The sequence below is a fragment of the Limanda limanda genome, chromosome 9 (assembly GCF_963576545.1).
Source record: "Limanda limanda chromosome 9, fLimLim1.1, whole genome shotgun sequence".
NCBI classification, from domain to species: domain Eukaryota; kingdom Metazoa; phylum Chordata; class Actinopteri; order Pleuronectiformes; family Pleuronectidae; genus Limanda; species Limanda limanda.
In genome coordinates this window covers 9839177-9855314 of record NC_083644.1, presented here as the reverse complement: position 1 = coordinate 9855314, position 16138 = coordinate 9839177, and the positions used below count along the sequence as shown (strand labels likewise).

The following is a 16138-nucleotide window of genomic DNA, read 5'->3' as shown; positions in this document are numbered from 1 at the left end:
TGAATTCATAACGTCAGTGAAGAAAATCTAGATTAAACCTGATAAATGTAGTCTGGTGTGTGAGTATTATCAGTAAAGAAAATATTCATTATTTTAATGTTTTTAATGTTGTTCTTTTATTGGTTTATTGTTGTTAATTTAATTGATTTAATGTTGTTCTTTCAGCTGTTTTGTTTCCTTGCATTGCAGAGTTGGATTTGGCTTTTCTATGGTTTGCTCTTACATCTTATTTTGTGAAGCGCCTTGTAACAACGCTCTTGAAAAGGGCTATAGAGTTTATTATTAGTATTGGGAGAATAAACACAGTATTTGAATGTATTTCCCGACAAATTGTACTACACTTTATGTTATATAAACACAATAAAACACACACATCTTAACCATGAACTAATTCATGTTGAACTCCATAATCTTATCAATGGGGACCTCCTCAAGAGGAGTACTGGTCCTGACAGGTCAGTGTTTATGCTGGAAAAGGTCCTTAAGAGGTCAACAAATCGGGGGGTACACACTATATATACAGTCTATGGTGTACACATACATACACACACACACACACACAGACCCAGATGCTTCCGATCTTCCTCTAGAACCACATCAGTTTGTCTGAATCACCATTAAACTAATAAAACAGCACTTACACACTAAACTGAGTCATTACTCCAGTCTGAGCTCAGCTCGTGTGTCTGCCAGCAGCAGCAGCAGCTCTGGGCAGGAACCTGGCAGAGACACACACTGACTGTGGACACCCGGCTGACACCCTGGATCACAAGGATTTAACCCTGATAAGATTTAATGTGTAAAACTTGAAAGTTACAGTCTTGTATTCTCGACCTGCTGTGTGTGTGTGTAAAGTGAAAAGTGTGTTAAAGTTCTTCTCTGACCTCACAATCAGATTCAGGAGTTTAAAATTGTTCTGATGAAATATTGCTGCCATCATATCAAATAAGCTCCATGTAAACTCACTGCTGAGTAGTAGAGACACATGACTGCAGGTTATGATGCTGTTATTAGAGGAGATTAAATGAAAATATCATGAAATGCTGTTATTAGAGGACATTAAATGAAAATATTATGAAATGTACTATAAGGAAATAGACACAAGGTCACTATGAAACTAATTCGGAACACCGCAGTTTACACAAAGGGCAGTTGAATGTCACACACTGGACAATACGGTAAAGAAAGTATGAATTTTAAGACTTTAAGAGTGTTCGTTAGAGAAGAGTTTATGAAACTTTGTTGTTAGAAACCATGAGCAGACACGGGAGAGTTGTTTCGAAATTGTGCAACAGCATCAACATCTGGATTGAGAGCACATCTGGCCTACCGCCTGCGCTTCTGCACGATGTCGATGGGCCGGTTGACGGCGCACGGAGACCCGCAGAAACTCCCGTTCCGCGCCGTGAAGCAGCGGTCCTGCACCGCGGGGGGCGGGTACACGCAGCTCGTCGGGAGACTCATGTCCGTGGTCGTCTGTGGTTTTTATCTCATTCCCCTTCTTCTTCTTCTTCTTCTTCTTCTTCTTTTTCTTTGGTTTTAAAAAAAAAATCCTCACTAATCCTCCTCTTCCTCCGCGCTCTCCTCTCCCTCCACGCCGGAGAGAGAGCCCTCCTCCTCGGGGAGCTTCAGCGGCATGACCCGGGACCAGCAGGGGGGGAACAGAGGGATCCGGGCTCAGCGGGGATCGGACACTTGTTTCCCCCTCTGGAGAAGCTGAAGTTCCGCGAGACGGTTCGTTTCAAATCCACGTTGAGGAGCCGGGAGCTGAAGTGTCCCTCCTCACTCCTCCTCACTCCTCCTCCTCACTGTCCCTCTGCTGTGGAGACACACTCCTCCCTCCTCACTCCTCCTCACTCCTCCTCACCCAGTGCTCACTCCTTCTCTCTGGCTGTCCCCTCCTTCCAGCACATGGATTTCTGGGGCTTTAAAGCAGACATGCACCACGTGGGTGTGGTCTATCTATAGTTATGGGGGCTTCTTGGTTTATTACCATCTTTATGAGGACACTCTGGCTGGTCCTCACAATTCAAAGGGCTGCTCCAGGGTTGAGACTTGGTTTTGGGGTCAGGGTCCGGGCACGGTTAGGGTACAGACAGGGTAAGGTTAGGGTAAGGAGCTGGGGAATGCATTATGCCCATAAGTGTCCTCACAACTATGGAGAGACAAGTGTATGTTTGTGTGGTCCTGGTATTACTACTGTCGTGGTCACATTTAAATTTTTAAGGTGAAGACACATTTTAAGGTTAAAGCTAAGATTAAGCTTTGGTTTAGGTTTGGTTGGGGTTAGAGTACGTCTCCAGGAAATCAACATAAGTCAACGCAATGTCTTCTGAAGTAATGGAGACACAGCTGTGTGTGTGCGTATGTGTGTGTGTGTGTGTTTGTGACATATGGTGGGCTAAGGGCTGTGGTAGATGCATGACATGTGCTTACTGCATACAGTGAGTTTGTGCCATGTGCATGTACGTGAACAAATTGTGGTAAGGTCAGGGTTAACATAAGGATAGAGTGAATGGAAATTAATGCCAAATCTTAACTAGGATATCTGTGCATGTGTGTCTGTGTGTGTGTGTGTGTGTGTGTGTGACGGACAGGGAGGGGGCTGTATGTATGAACATGAATGTGTGTGTGTGTGTACACTGGTACTTATATCTCTGTGATTACTACTTACTTTTAGGGTTAGGAATTTAGTTGTGAGGGTAAGAGTTAGGGTAAGATAGAAGGGCATGATTTTGTGTGTGTGTGTGTGTGTGTGTGTGTGTGTGTGTGTGCTTGATGCATATGCACAGTTCAGCATGTTGTACATACAGTATGTGCAGTGTGTAAGAGAGAGACCAGCTCATGAGCAGAGAAACTCCCTGAGGCAGCGCTAAGAATATTTAAACTGTTCACATGCTCAGCAGACACACACACACACACACCATACAAAATTGATTTATATGAATTAACTTTACGACAAAGAACCTTTTTCAGAACTCAAACATCACAGTCTCATACCTTCAGGAGCGTTTAACACGAACTAATTGTGGCTCAGGAGGTAGTGGGTCGTCCACTGACCAGTATGTCGGTGGTTTAATCCCTGGTTCCTCCAGTTTGCATTCCAAAGTGTCCTTGATCAAGATCCTGAGCACCGAATTGCTCCTGACAGCTGTACTGATGTGTATGACTGGTGTGTGATAGAAAGAATGCATGCATTTAGTTGTACCATTTACCTTTTCTTTCTAGACTTTATTTTCTTATTTATGTATTTTGCTTTAAGCAGAAATTTGTTTCCTCTTCCCTCAAAGATCTATTAATGTTGTCCATTTAATCTGTATGGATATATCCATATTACAAACTATTTTCATCTGTGTAAATCCAAACAATCTAAGGCAGAGAACGTTTTTAAACTGCTGTATATGCAGGACATATTCACCTATAGCCAGTCCGAGTTCAAACCTGCATCAACTCCTGCAGCGGAGGAGCATCCGTCTCTCGATGGACTTATTGGACCCGATGATCTCACCCACTGAGCGGCCTGCTGCTGTCGACATCACAGACAAATATTTGTCTTCTGAGACACAGGGCAGGCGGACGAGTCAGACGTGTTGGCAGACACATGGGAGTGGAGGCGGAGAGCGGGGGGCTTTAAAATGTCAGACGTTTAAAATCTGAGTTGGCTAAAAACCAAACATGAGTTACATGATGAGATGATGAAGGCGGAGTTAGATGTTTGAGCCTGGTCCTCAGCTGGTCTTCAACCTGCTGCCCCTTAGACCTGGTTTCCCCTCAGAAAACATGTGTCTATTTATGTATATATTTTTAAGAATTTATTGATTTTTATTTTAATTAATTTACATTTGAGCATTAAGCCTTTACCCCAATAAACTTAATTTGTAAAATGCACATTATTGCAACTGTAAACTGTTACTAGCTGATTTTTACACCAACTGGGCCACATCAGTTAGTATGAGCTGTGGACTCCTTTTGTTCACTTAGTTCAGTGAAAGGGACTCAGTCACACTTTAGTCTCAGCTGTTCAGAAATGTAAAAAAGATTGAAGCCTGAAAGATTCTTCTACATTTGAGGAGAGAAGAAGCTACTTTCTGTCTCTAGTAGAATCAGCCGGTCACTATCCTGAGCCTCTCTGTATTCTGTGTGACAGACTCCTGTCTGGCCTGCAGTGACACCGGGTCAGACTCAAACCATGTTGACCATGTTCACCACAACAGTCCAGTATAATGTCCTTCATTCTGAGACACTTCAACAGCTTAACTCGCCACCAACCCAAAGGTGTCAAAGCGCAATTTTGTGGCCGAGTGCTTGAACTGCTGTAATCGAACACCAACCAAGAATGCACTTGACTCGCTTTCCTAGAATGCAGACACAGCTCTCAATGTCCCCAGCACCATAATTTCCCACAGAGGCCCAACGAGACACGTTTGGACTGGATGGGGGAAGCTCCCATTCCCTTCCTGTGTCTGTCTCACCAGCAGGACAGAGACAGCACGGCTCCTGCAGAATATCAGGAAAGCCTGACCGATTTATTGATTGGCCTTTGTAATGGTCTGATAGGAGCCTTTCATAGACATATGGTTATCAGTGTTTATATTTACCGATGGCACCGATATAAAAACTCGTATATTATAGAACAATGCAGAGAAGCTATGTGGAAATTGTGTCATTATGTAGTTTGTCCAGCTGAGGGCGCAAGGACTGCTTTCTTTGTGGATTCTCAGCTTTGTCTTTACGTTAAAGGCATAATTATACCGTTTGCTGTATAAAAAGAGGGACACCGTTTCTCCTCTTTCTCCCACTATCCAAAAATGAAGCTAAAATATCCCGGATACGAGCGCTGCCATCTTGCACATTTGTAGCAAGTCTGTAGCGATAAGGGGGAGGAGCCTCAGCATCGTAGTCCCGCTGATACATGCTCTCGACCAATCGTGAGTCAGTCAATCGTGAAGTTTCACCTTATTTTTATAACATCTAATAACTAATTAAAACCAAACGTACAGAAAAAATGAACATGTGTGTTAAGAACTACCTAAATTGACCAAAACCATATTTGGGAAACATTTATTTGATGAGTACTCCGACTCTTTTATTTGTTCCATGTCCCATCTGCTAACAAGGAGGAGGCAGGTTTTAGGGTATATACTGCAGCCAGCCACCAGAGGGCGATCAGGCTGCTTTGGCTTTGCTTTTGGGGACTTTATATTTGAATTATACCAAAAGTTCAGGAGCTGCAGTTTGGAATGAGGTTTTCCTTGCAGTATGAGGAAACCCTCCAGACCATAGAGGCCGATCACCTGCCTCCTGCTGGTGACCATCCATCGGTTCTGTCTATCAAAGCACATGTGATCAATTTCCCCCTTATCCTCCACAAAGTGACTCTTTTCTGATGACACTGACTCACAAATGTTCTTCATTCAGTTCTTGTGTGGGATGACTTCCCCTCAGGAGACCCATACATCCTTCACAACGCAGCACGCACGGCCCTTCACTGCAAGGTCACAATCAGCCTCACAAAAACTGCTCTCTGTTGTTTTTCCTGGAAGTTAATTATCTACACACGAGCGTCGATCCAAGTTTCAAAACCATGGGAATAATGAATAAAACGTCATCAAAACACATGTCACAATCTTCCTTCTCTCGCCATCTCTTTCCGTGTGGCCATTTAGGAAGAAGCAAATGTTGGGTTTATCTTGCTGGGATTCCCCATGTCGTATTTAGACATTTTGAGTTTTGTCCAGCATGTGGTAAACCCCCTCACCCAGCACCCCTCCTTCCTTCTGCAACACACTTGTGAAAGCCGTTGGACCTGGAAACAGATGCCGGTGTGGACGTTTGCTGAGAATGAGGTGTTTGTGAGGCCGGCTGTGTAACCGAATCCACCGGCCAAATGACTTCTGCAGCCCAGCTGGCTGCCGGCTCCGATGACAGCATTACATCTGCTAATGAGAATAAGCTGCGAGGGAGGAGTGTCGTGTTTGTGTGAGTGTGTATGTGTGTATTACTAATGTTATGGGGACCTTAATAGGTTTACGTGGTCACCTTATGGGGACTTGCCTTCCTTATAGGGACAAAATGAGAGTCCATAAATCCTTACATTTTTGGGTGAAGACAAGTTTTAAGGGTAGGTTAGGGTAGGTTTAAGGGTTAAGCAAGGGGGCTACCATGGCTCAAGTTTAGGTTTAAGTTAAGGCTAGGGTTCAAGGCAACTATAGATTAGATTTAGGACTAAGTAGAGGTTAGGGTTAAGGTTAGGCAAGTAATAAATATGGTTAAGATAAGGGTGACGCAAGTAGTAACTGATTATGGTTTGACTTTGGGTTTAGGTTATCGTTAGAGTAAGGATTAGGTGCGTAGTGAGTATGGTTAAGGTTTAAATTAAGGTCAGGGTTAGGCAAGTAGTAAGTATAGTTAAGGTTTAGGTTGGGGTCAAGGTCAGGTAAGTAGCAACGATGGTTTAGGTTGGAGTTAGTCTACAGGAAATCAATGTTAGTCAATGTAATGTCTTCAGAAATCATGGAGACACGTCTCTTTCTCTCTGTGTGTGTGTGTGTGTGTGTGTGTGTGTGTGTGTGTGTGTGTGTGTGTGTGTGTGTGCGTGTGTGTGTGTATTTTTGAGAGTCTAACACAGTACACATGCAGTCTGTGTGTGTCTGTATCATAATTATACTCAAACATCATATTTTATGGGGGCGGAGGGGGGAATCATTTTATAGATTAATTCATGACTTTTTAGTCGAGTGTGGTTTTTTCTCAATGCTTCAGAATCCTGCATTGAACATCATCACATGCTGATTCCTCCAGCGCTGCTGAACTCTGTGCTGCAGCTTCTCACTGAGCATAAACGCTCCGATAAAGCAACAGGGCTTCGGGCTTCACACAGCAAAACAAATCTTCCCTCTGACCAACAGTAAGCTCATAGTACCATCAGACAAGTTGAGTGTTCTTCTCACAGGCCGACTGAGCTTTCTGTCAGGACTGAATGACGGTTTTTCCTCCGGGGACCGAACATCCACATTAGAAACACACTCATATACAGTGAAACTTGACACGACACAATCAAGCTGTGTCTGACTGTACAGGGACTTTCCTTCACTTCTGATAAACAAAAACAGATCCTGTAAGTGCAACGCGGCAAAACGACACCGCTTACGTCAGGGCAAACAAAAAGGTTTTGAGTTGCGAAATTCAGCCAAACTAATTATAAAATGAGGGGAAACGACATTCAAGAGATCAGATAATTTGTTTGCAGTTTTTAATTCCTCATTTTAAAACCTCTGAGTTTCTCTTCCACTGGATGGATACATGTGGTGAGAGCGTGGGAGAACTGGCAACACTTGATTTGCACTGGATCTTCAACACAGCAGAGAGGGTCTAGCACCACCTAGTGGAAAAGTTTGTGCAGTGACACACTGAGCTCAGAGCAGCGATATCTAACCATGCAGGTTTTTGTTTAAGTTGTTACTGGTTGTGATATCAATGGTTAATATGCCACTTTAAACAGAGAGGGCGGAGTGGTCTGAGAGCTGCAGTGGTGGTCGTACAGCAAAATGGTCATAAACAGTCCACCTACATTCAATGAAGCTGCACCAAATTGCACAAACTAATAGAGATCCCTCCTGATGTGCCTGATTGTTTTCATCAAGATCCATGAATCCATACGGATATGAAAACAATCTCACAACATTAAAAAAATTGAAAATGAATTCCTGCATCCGCCCTCTGGCAAAATTGAATGGGCTCCTTCCTGACCCCCCACTGCATCCTTCCACTGAGTTGTGTGGTGATCAGTACAATAGTTTTTGTGTTATCTTGCAAACAATCATACAACAAACCAACCGTGACTCTGTCCTAATCTGGATGTGGAGCAGTTTCCCAGACAGCCCTTGTGTTTGTATGTGTCTCCGGGCCTCAGTGTTATTGTAGCTTTAACGTCTGTCCCTGTCAGCGTGTACAGTGTCGACATGAGGGACGATTACATCTTGGCTTCAGGCGGCCGTGCTGCTGCTTCCTCCTGTGACTCCCCCAAAGCACACACACATACACACACACATACACACACACACACGCTGGAGTCACAGACCGAGCACAGGGTCAACAGTCACGTCGTAGCTGGGCGGTGTCTGTGGTTCGATGTTGTTTTTGGGGCTTTGGCTCTTATATTTGTTAAAGATAAATTAATCCGAGTTTTTTCAACAACTCCAAGCACATCACACAGTGAACGAGTGTGATGTTGAAGGTGAGGTGACTGCCCAGCAGAGGTCGCCCTGTGCCTTTACACTTCCTTTACAAACAGGGAGTCATGCATACAAACACACAACTACAAACACAAAGCAAAATCATTTATTACCACAGTTAGCTACAGAAACCGACTCATGATTTGTACTATTTTTTTGTGTATTTTTAAATTTCACAATGATGACAATTTTTTAAGGGGAGTTGGTCTAAGCTGAAATATTTAATTTGGAATAAACCAAACCTGTAGCCAACAGCTCACTCATTTAACAGCAGGAAACACCTTCTCCTATAACCATAAATCACCAGTATGGTCCCCAGCAGAGCGTATTCAATCAGAATTGAATGGGTTCTACTGGGGACTGCATATTCAGCATATTCAGCAGCAAGGAGCATCGAAACGACACCTCAACTGAAAACATCATGACCTGAAAGAACCTAAAACTTTGGTGGAACGATCAATATGGATTTTGTGTGAGACAGAGAGACACACACTCACACTCACACTCACACTCACACTCACACTCACACTCTCACACTCTCACACACACACACACACACACACAAGAGGAAGGAGTCACACACTTCACATTCACGGGTGCAGCCAGGCTGGCGGGGCTGGAGAACTATTCCAGGCTCTGCGGTTTTATTTTTGGGGGTCTGTTGTGTTATTGTCCCCTCCCCCTGACCCCCCCTCTATCTCTCCTGCTCTGTATGGACTCAGCTGTGGTCACAAACACGCCTCTGACTGGGATCTCACAGGATTAAAGATTGGGACTAGTGCAGCTTCAGCCTGTTTCACCAAAGAAAACTTCAGGGTTGGTTATTTTTCCTGCTCCTGTGCTGATTCTAGCTGCTGGTGACGGCACAGTGGGTGTGACGTGTGTGTTTGTGGTCTCGCTGGGATGTGGTATGGGAGGCTGAGTCAAAGGAGAGCTGGGTGGCGCCCACTGGGCCATGTCCAGTCCCAGCACGAGGACAGGAACAGGCATGAGCACACGAGCAAGAAACAACACGCTGGAATGTGTAAACACACATTTAAAAACACACACAGGGGAAACATGTAAAGAAAACATGCACACACACGTGTGGTTATGGCTTGATGAGCAGTGGACAGACACAGAGGACAGTGTGTGTTTGTCAGTGTGACATAAGTCCGTCCCTCACTGGGACTTAGAAACAACAGGCGGGGTTATCTATCCTCACACACCATAATACACACGTAAACATTACAAACTAAGGCCTCTGTATTTATATTACAAAAATAAAGTTGTGTGGTATGTGCGTATCTGGTCCAGCCCTCATTTCACTCAGTCCCTTGTTCAGTCTGAGAACTGTGTCTCGGAGACTTTCAGCAAAAACAGGAAGTCTGTTGAACGAAAACCTGCCACAAACAAAACGTACTTCCTCTCAGAGGCGGTTGGGTAAAATGCCAACAAAGGGGAAGACGGTTCAGCTCAATTCATTCGATTCAACACAGCACAAGTTTTCATGTCAGATATTTCTCAATCGGATCTGAACTGAACAAAGTGAACATAGTTATACGTTTAAGTCTTTCATTCTCAACAAGTAAACCCAAATCTAAAAAGTCAATAAACTGTCATCACATTAGGTGAATGCTTGCATGTGATGAAACATCTCTCTCTCTCCACCGTCCATCCCACACATCATTAACACGGCATCAATGATCACGTAAACTTTCCCAGAATGCAGTGCAGAGAGTCTCATAACCTCAACTCAAGCTGTTGTCTGGCTCCTCTGTATTCTGGTGCATTTCTTAGGTCGAGTGTGGGGAAATTGGTTTTGGTTCCTCAGTGTGTTTTCTTTGTGGACACTGGTGCAGCTTTAGACAAACAAAACCCTCGACTCTCTGTTCCTGTGGGATGATCCTGAACCTGATGCTCACAGAATCATTTAAGAGACCAAACTTTCTTTTCAGAGACGTGTAGTCTGTACACATGTCACAGCTGAGGTGTTATCTATCTGAGTGAGATCCAATTATCCATCTTTCATATTTCCTCACTTTATTTTCCTCTCTTGTTCACAATATAAGTATCAGTTCAATAAGAGAAATATGCCTCTTCTTTTAGTCTCTATTCAATTTTGACCAGAAAGTAAACAAAAAAATTAAAGTTAAATCTCTATTACATAAATAAAGAAGTATGTTTTTTATGTTTTTTATGCAGTAACCGTAGCCCTGAGAGTGGAAGTATCACTTTGACACATCCGCTCTGCAGCCTGTGTGAACACCTCCCTCTCATGAATATGGGAATATGCCGAAAAGCTGCAGGATGCATAGATTTAGGAACATACCCCAAGCACGAGTGTCTCCGACCGTGTCCGAACCCAGTCGGCGCGCCCTTCCTCGCCACTCGGGGGTCTCGGTTCATTGTCCCTTGAGCTCCTGACTCTTGTGACTGGACTGTAAATAAAAGAACCTACTCATCCTAGGAGGTTTCCTGAACATTATTTTCTCCTCCCGCGAACCACCTGCTGGTTCTGCTCTGCCTCCATGAGCGTTTGGACTGAGACAAACCAGGACAAAGGTGGAGTCCAGGTGAGACAGTAAAACCAGGCAGATACAGTCAGAGGGATGTGATTAAAAGCTGGGAGCCTCAGGATGCAGGAGGAATCATTGAGGAATGTTGCAGAGTTCTTCCTCTGAGGACCCGGACAAGCCTCAACAAGACGGGGAGCAGTGTGAGATTCAATTAGGCTCCGAGCAGGGAAGGAGCAGAAAGTAGAAGACTGTTGTGAAGCGAGGACTCGCTGCGCTGAAGGAGTCTCCACAGCTGTCTCTCCTCTCTCACTGGTTTGTTGTTGTTGTAAATACCCAAACTTATCCCAGACGTGACATCCACCACATTCCTGAAGCACTCTTTAGCGGCGCAGCTCCAAATTGTCCAGAGAAGAACAGCAGAGAGAAGTTTTAACAGAGGCTTGGTTTCTTTACTCCTCCGTTAGTCAGGCGCTCGCTCTGTTTGCAGAAAGAGGAACGGTGGAGTGGCTGCTGATGCAGCAGAGCAGTGTCAGCGAGGGGTTGACCTCCTTCTCGACTGTGAGAGTTGTGCGAGTCCCCTGAGGTCGCTGTGGGAGCTGAAGACAGCCCACAGAGTCCTGAGAGCTCTGGTTCGTACAGAACATCCACTCCCAGGACAAATATGTAAATTCCTACTTCAATCTACAGGCTGATCCTTATTTAAGCCACACTTTCATATATCTAGAGTTGAACCTTTCTGGCTTTTGTGAACACACTCGTCCCAACTTGTCAAAGGGAGATCTGACTCTGCCTGGTGGCTGGCCGGTGTTTTTGTGTCTGGCAGGTCTGGTATATAAATATTGCATTATAGACCAACACTGACTAAAAAAAAAGTCTGATCCATCCTCTTGACCCAATGCTGAATATATCTAAGACTGATTCTTTGTCAAATTATCAGCTAAGAAGCAGCTCGGTGCCATTTCATGTTAGAACAAATCAAGTGCTGTGTTTATCGCACGTTGCAAATCCACCTGACCTAAAGAACCTTCCTGTGCTTGGATCTGTAAAGAATAGCAGCCCAAAAAAAGACAAATAAAAACATATTGCTTCCTGCCATTGCTTCAGCCTCCATTGTCACGTGAGATCAGCAGGCCGCCGAGCCCGACACCCCCCGCCTGCCGCCCCCCAGCGAGATAATTACAGGGGATATTGTTAGAGTGGCTGCTGGGCAGGGTGGCAAGCGGGTTGTGCATGTGTGTGCGTGTGCGGGGTGTGGGGGGGTGATGATGAAGGGCATGTAAGGATGCACCGCAAAAAACGGGTACACAAAAGTACCACCCAAAAAAACCTTTTGTACTTTCACAAGCGTCACATAATGATGAAAAGTCAAAACAATCAATTGTTATCAGTAAAACAGTTGCTGATTGTTTCTCTGTCAATCAAATCCTCTCACTGGACTAAACTTTGCCGCACTAACGGATGAAAAACAGAAACAGAGACGAAAATAACCCGTCAGAGCGAGAAAGGTGGACGAGGAGTGTGAAGACGAATTTCACAACTCCTCCTCGCTAATTAACTTTTCACACGTTAAATGACAATAAGTCGGACGACGACGAAAAACTAAAAAAACAGGTTGATGATTCAGCCAATAGACGACTGGCTCAGGTGTGAGAAACACGCACATCCACTGACAGCATCATAACCTCAACGGGACGCCAGCGACATCTCACCGATATAGAGCTGTTAAAATCATGGGGCTGGAAGTGAAGTCTCCCAGTGTGTGTTAGTATTATTTTCCATGATTAAAAAACCATTTACATGTTTATGTGCCTTCTATGTGAAATACCTCATTAAAACAACAATTAAATAAATGACTATTAGAATCGATAAACAAACTCATGCAGCTATAAGTAGATATAAGTGTTAATGTATCCGCACTATCATTTTTCACGTAGACATCCATAAATAATTTATATGATTATATATGAAGTTAAATTGTTAACAAATATTGTACCTCACCCCTTAATGTCCATTTATCGGCTTCCAACTTCATTATTAAATGTTAATTAAGTCTGTAAACAGCTTAAAAAATTACAAATAGGTGATTTTATTATATATTTTAAGTGTGAACCTTAAGTGAAGTTGCTCCACAAGTAGAAATTAAATTTGCCTGGTGTCCTGGAGGCTTCTGGGTTAAAGACCGTGTCATCACAATGTTCCTGATTTGAGTCTGGTTTTAAAAAAGTTAAAAAGTTTGCTCTGTATAAAAAGTTATTAACAAACAATATGTTAAATATAAAAATACACAACAACAGATGGAATAAGTATTTTAGTCCTCATCCTTGAGTTGAATCTTGTTTTTAAATATTATTTAATTTCATCCATATTGTTTTGCTTTATATTTCATTAAATGTAACGTTTTCTGTTAATGCTGCCCATTCTCACATTTATTCTTTTTCCTTCATCTGCATTTTTTATTGAACTTTTAGAGAGAGAGCTGCTCTCAATGGTTGAAATAAATGAAAACATGCAGGAGTATTGAATGAGCAGCCAGGAGGAGATCACAGGCCCAGAGTCGACTACAAATCAGATCAGATGAGAAAGGGAACATAAGCCTTCAGGCCGGCTTGGCTACTTTATCAAACAGATAATAATGTGCTGCTGATGTTGATGACGTGCAGCAGCTCCCACTAACTCAGCTGGTGAAATGAGGGGGGGGGGTCAGAGGGGGGGGGGGGGGGGGTCAGAGGGGTCCTGTGGTCAAACAGCCACAAGTTGAAGGGACATATGAAAACCTGGATGTTTGAATAAGTTTATTTCAATCTCTTCTATCATAACATCAAATTCACCACAAAATATGTTAACGAGGGAAAAATCTGTTTAAAATGTGAAGTTGTCTTTAAACTTTTTATGTTTTGCACTCTGACATGTAACAGTGGATGACGTAAATAAACACAAGCTGCTTTCCCTCCAGAGTCACATGCAGACAGACAGAGTGGTGGAGGGAGGCAGAGTTTCTCGTTTACCTGAGGTAGGATCTTTTAATGCTGCACTAAATGAACTAGTGATCAATATAACAATGTTTAAGTGTTTTCCAGTCTGTCATAACTGTGAGAAATATGAATTTATTAACGGTGCGATTATAGTTTGTTGAAATGTGCTCTGTACCATCACTGGTGGCTGCCATCTCTTTGTTTTTTAACTGTGACGACTTTTATTATATTCTGTATTTATTATAGTGCAGTAAAATACTGTAAATCTGTTCTGCTCAGTTAACTCCACTATCTGGGAGATTTCAAGCGATTAAATAACTGTGGGATTTTTTATTAGCTGACACTGTTGCTGCATGTTGGGTAACACTAATGACTTTCCTCTGAAAATTGGGTGTGAGTTGAGTTGGCAAAGAAGCTTTTCCAATAAACGTGTAAATCAAGTAATGAGACGGCATCCGTGCTCGTTTCTGTCACCAAAATAACATAATCATAAGATCAATGTTCCTCCAAGGTTTTTCAATTACTGATAAAGGCCCAGTTATTTCCCCCCCGTAAGCCGATGCACATATGACAAAATGTATATTTGAGCAGCAGCACAACAAACAGCTCCACTGTTCCAGCAACTCGCAGCCACATGAAAAGAAATCTCCTGAGCCGTAAGGTGCCAACATATGTTAAATATCCAGTGAGGTTTGTTTGTGATCGCCGTGGGAAACGCTCTTATCTCTCAGCATTCAGATGAAACAGCTGTCTGTGAGAGCAGCACTCACTCGAACCATAATGCAACAGTGTGAGCGTCTCTACTGTACATCGCTAAAGTGCATTAACAACTTTTCTGCAAATATTAAGTTCGAACAGCTGCTTTCAAACATCAGTCTGCACCGGTCAGACATAAAAATACTTTTTTACTGTGTGTTTACATAATACAGAGATAAACGGCTGCTTTTGATTTTCCTTCCTGCAGCTTTCTCTCCTCAACTGACCTGCAGGCCATGATGGAAAATCTACGTCCTGCGTCACAACCTGGCAGCGCTTCTGTCTCTCACACTGATACGGCCAGTTTCTATTTTAAACGTCAGAAAAAGGACTCTTTCACTACTGAGATGACTTATAATCTCCATCCACAGGGTTAGAGAAATCAATACATTTAAGGAGAGCACCGAGGTGTCCGTACACTGACTCAGGGTTTGTGTTGGGCTGAGTCTGCTGCCACAGGATCCTCGCTCCTCACTACTTGACCTGCGCCTGCTGTGCCAGCGACCAACACCTTAGGCACCAGACAAGGCCCTCTCTTTCATTGCAGGAACAACGGGTTCCATTGAGACCACACCGAGGCCCGACGTCAACAAAGTCATGATTTCCCACAGTTACCTTCTCCTCAGACAATGGCGCTTTTTTTTCCACAGCGAACCCATGACACGCATGTCGATAATGTGGAAAAGCAGCTACTGTGATGCAGAGGCAGTGACCCGCTACCCATCAGCCCCTCCGACAAACGGGTTTACTCCAGTTCAGAGGGGTCACAGTATCAGAGATAATAAAGACAACTTCTGAATCTGAACCTTCACATTTTTAACTTGTTTTTCTGGAAAAAGAGATCATGCAAATGCAGCACAGGTACACCTCATATCCACGTTTGAAACCACACTACCTGGGTGTGTGAGCCAAGGTGAAGCGCCTCTGCAGGGCGATGCTGCGGTTCATCAGGAGTTTGCGGTACAGCAGGGGCGAGTGGCGGGGGGAGTTTCGAGGGGATCCGCAGGGGGACATCTTCGGGGATCCGCAGGGCGAGCCGGGCGTAGACTGTGGTTTCCGCCTGATGGGCTGAGTGCTGCTGTACAGGAAGGAAGCGGCCTCACCGGAGACCTCGCAGAGGGCCTCGCACATGATGCCGGCGTCCGAGGGTTCAAGAAAATGAAGGTCTCTTGTTTTTAGGCCGATCTCGGGTTGTCCAGGCCGTCCATCCGATCACCAGATATCACACAGGTCTGAGGATGATCTGTGCGTCACTTGGAGGGAACTCTTCACATCCACAGCTCGAGAATCTTCAGTACCTACATGCAGAGCGGTCTGCAGGCACTGGTGATGGACACGGACATGAGTGCAGGACAGAGCCCTCCCCTCGGCACTGAGCTCTGTTTACATAGCACTGAGCTCTGCCTAAATATGGCCAGGCCTGAATTATAGTGTTGTTAGCTCACATCACGGGTGAACTAGCGGCGTCCAGCACTCCCTCTCAGCAGAAGTAAACTGGCAACGACTAAGCACAACAGTTAACATCCCTTTCTTTTTTTTTTTGTCTTTCCTCAGGCCATCAGTGTGCAAATATTAACCAGCAATTACAGCTGTGTGTGTGTGCAGACACATGCCAGAGCTGTGCAGCGTTGAGAGGCTGCAGCCGAGAGAGATTTCCGTTGTGCTCATCAGCGGGAGG

At 44.1% G+C, this 16138-nt stretch overlaps 1 protein-coding gene across 1 annotated transcript in view; it reads right to left on the bottom strand.

The window, feature by feature from the left end:
* The window catches only part of LOC133010274 (cAMP-specific 3',5'-cyclic phosphodiesterase 4D-like), a 36207-nt gene extending 34414 nt beyond the window's left edge, over positions 1 to 1793 (bottom strand). Inside the window, exon 1 of the mRNA XM_061077794.1 lies at positions 1331 to 1793. Within this exon, the coding sequence (XP_060933777.1) occupies positions 1331 to 1464 (134 nt within the window). The 5' untranslated portion in view covers positions 1465 to 1793. The remainder of the gene's footprint in view (positions 1 to 1330) is intronic.
* Between the last annotated feature and the right edge of the window lie 14345 nt (positions 1794 to 16138).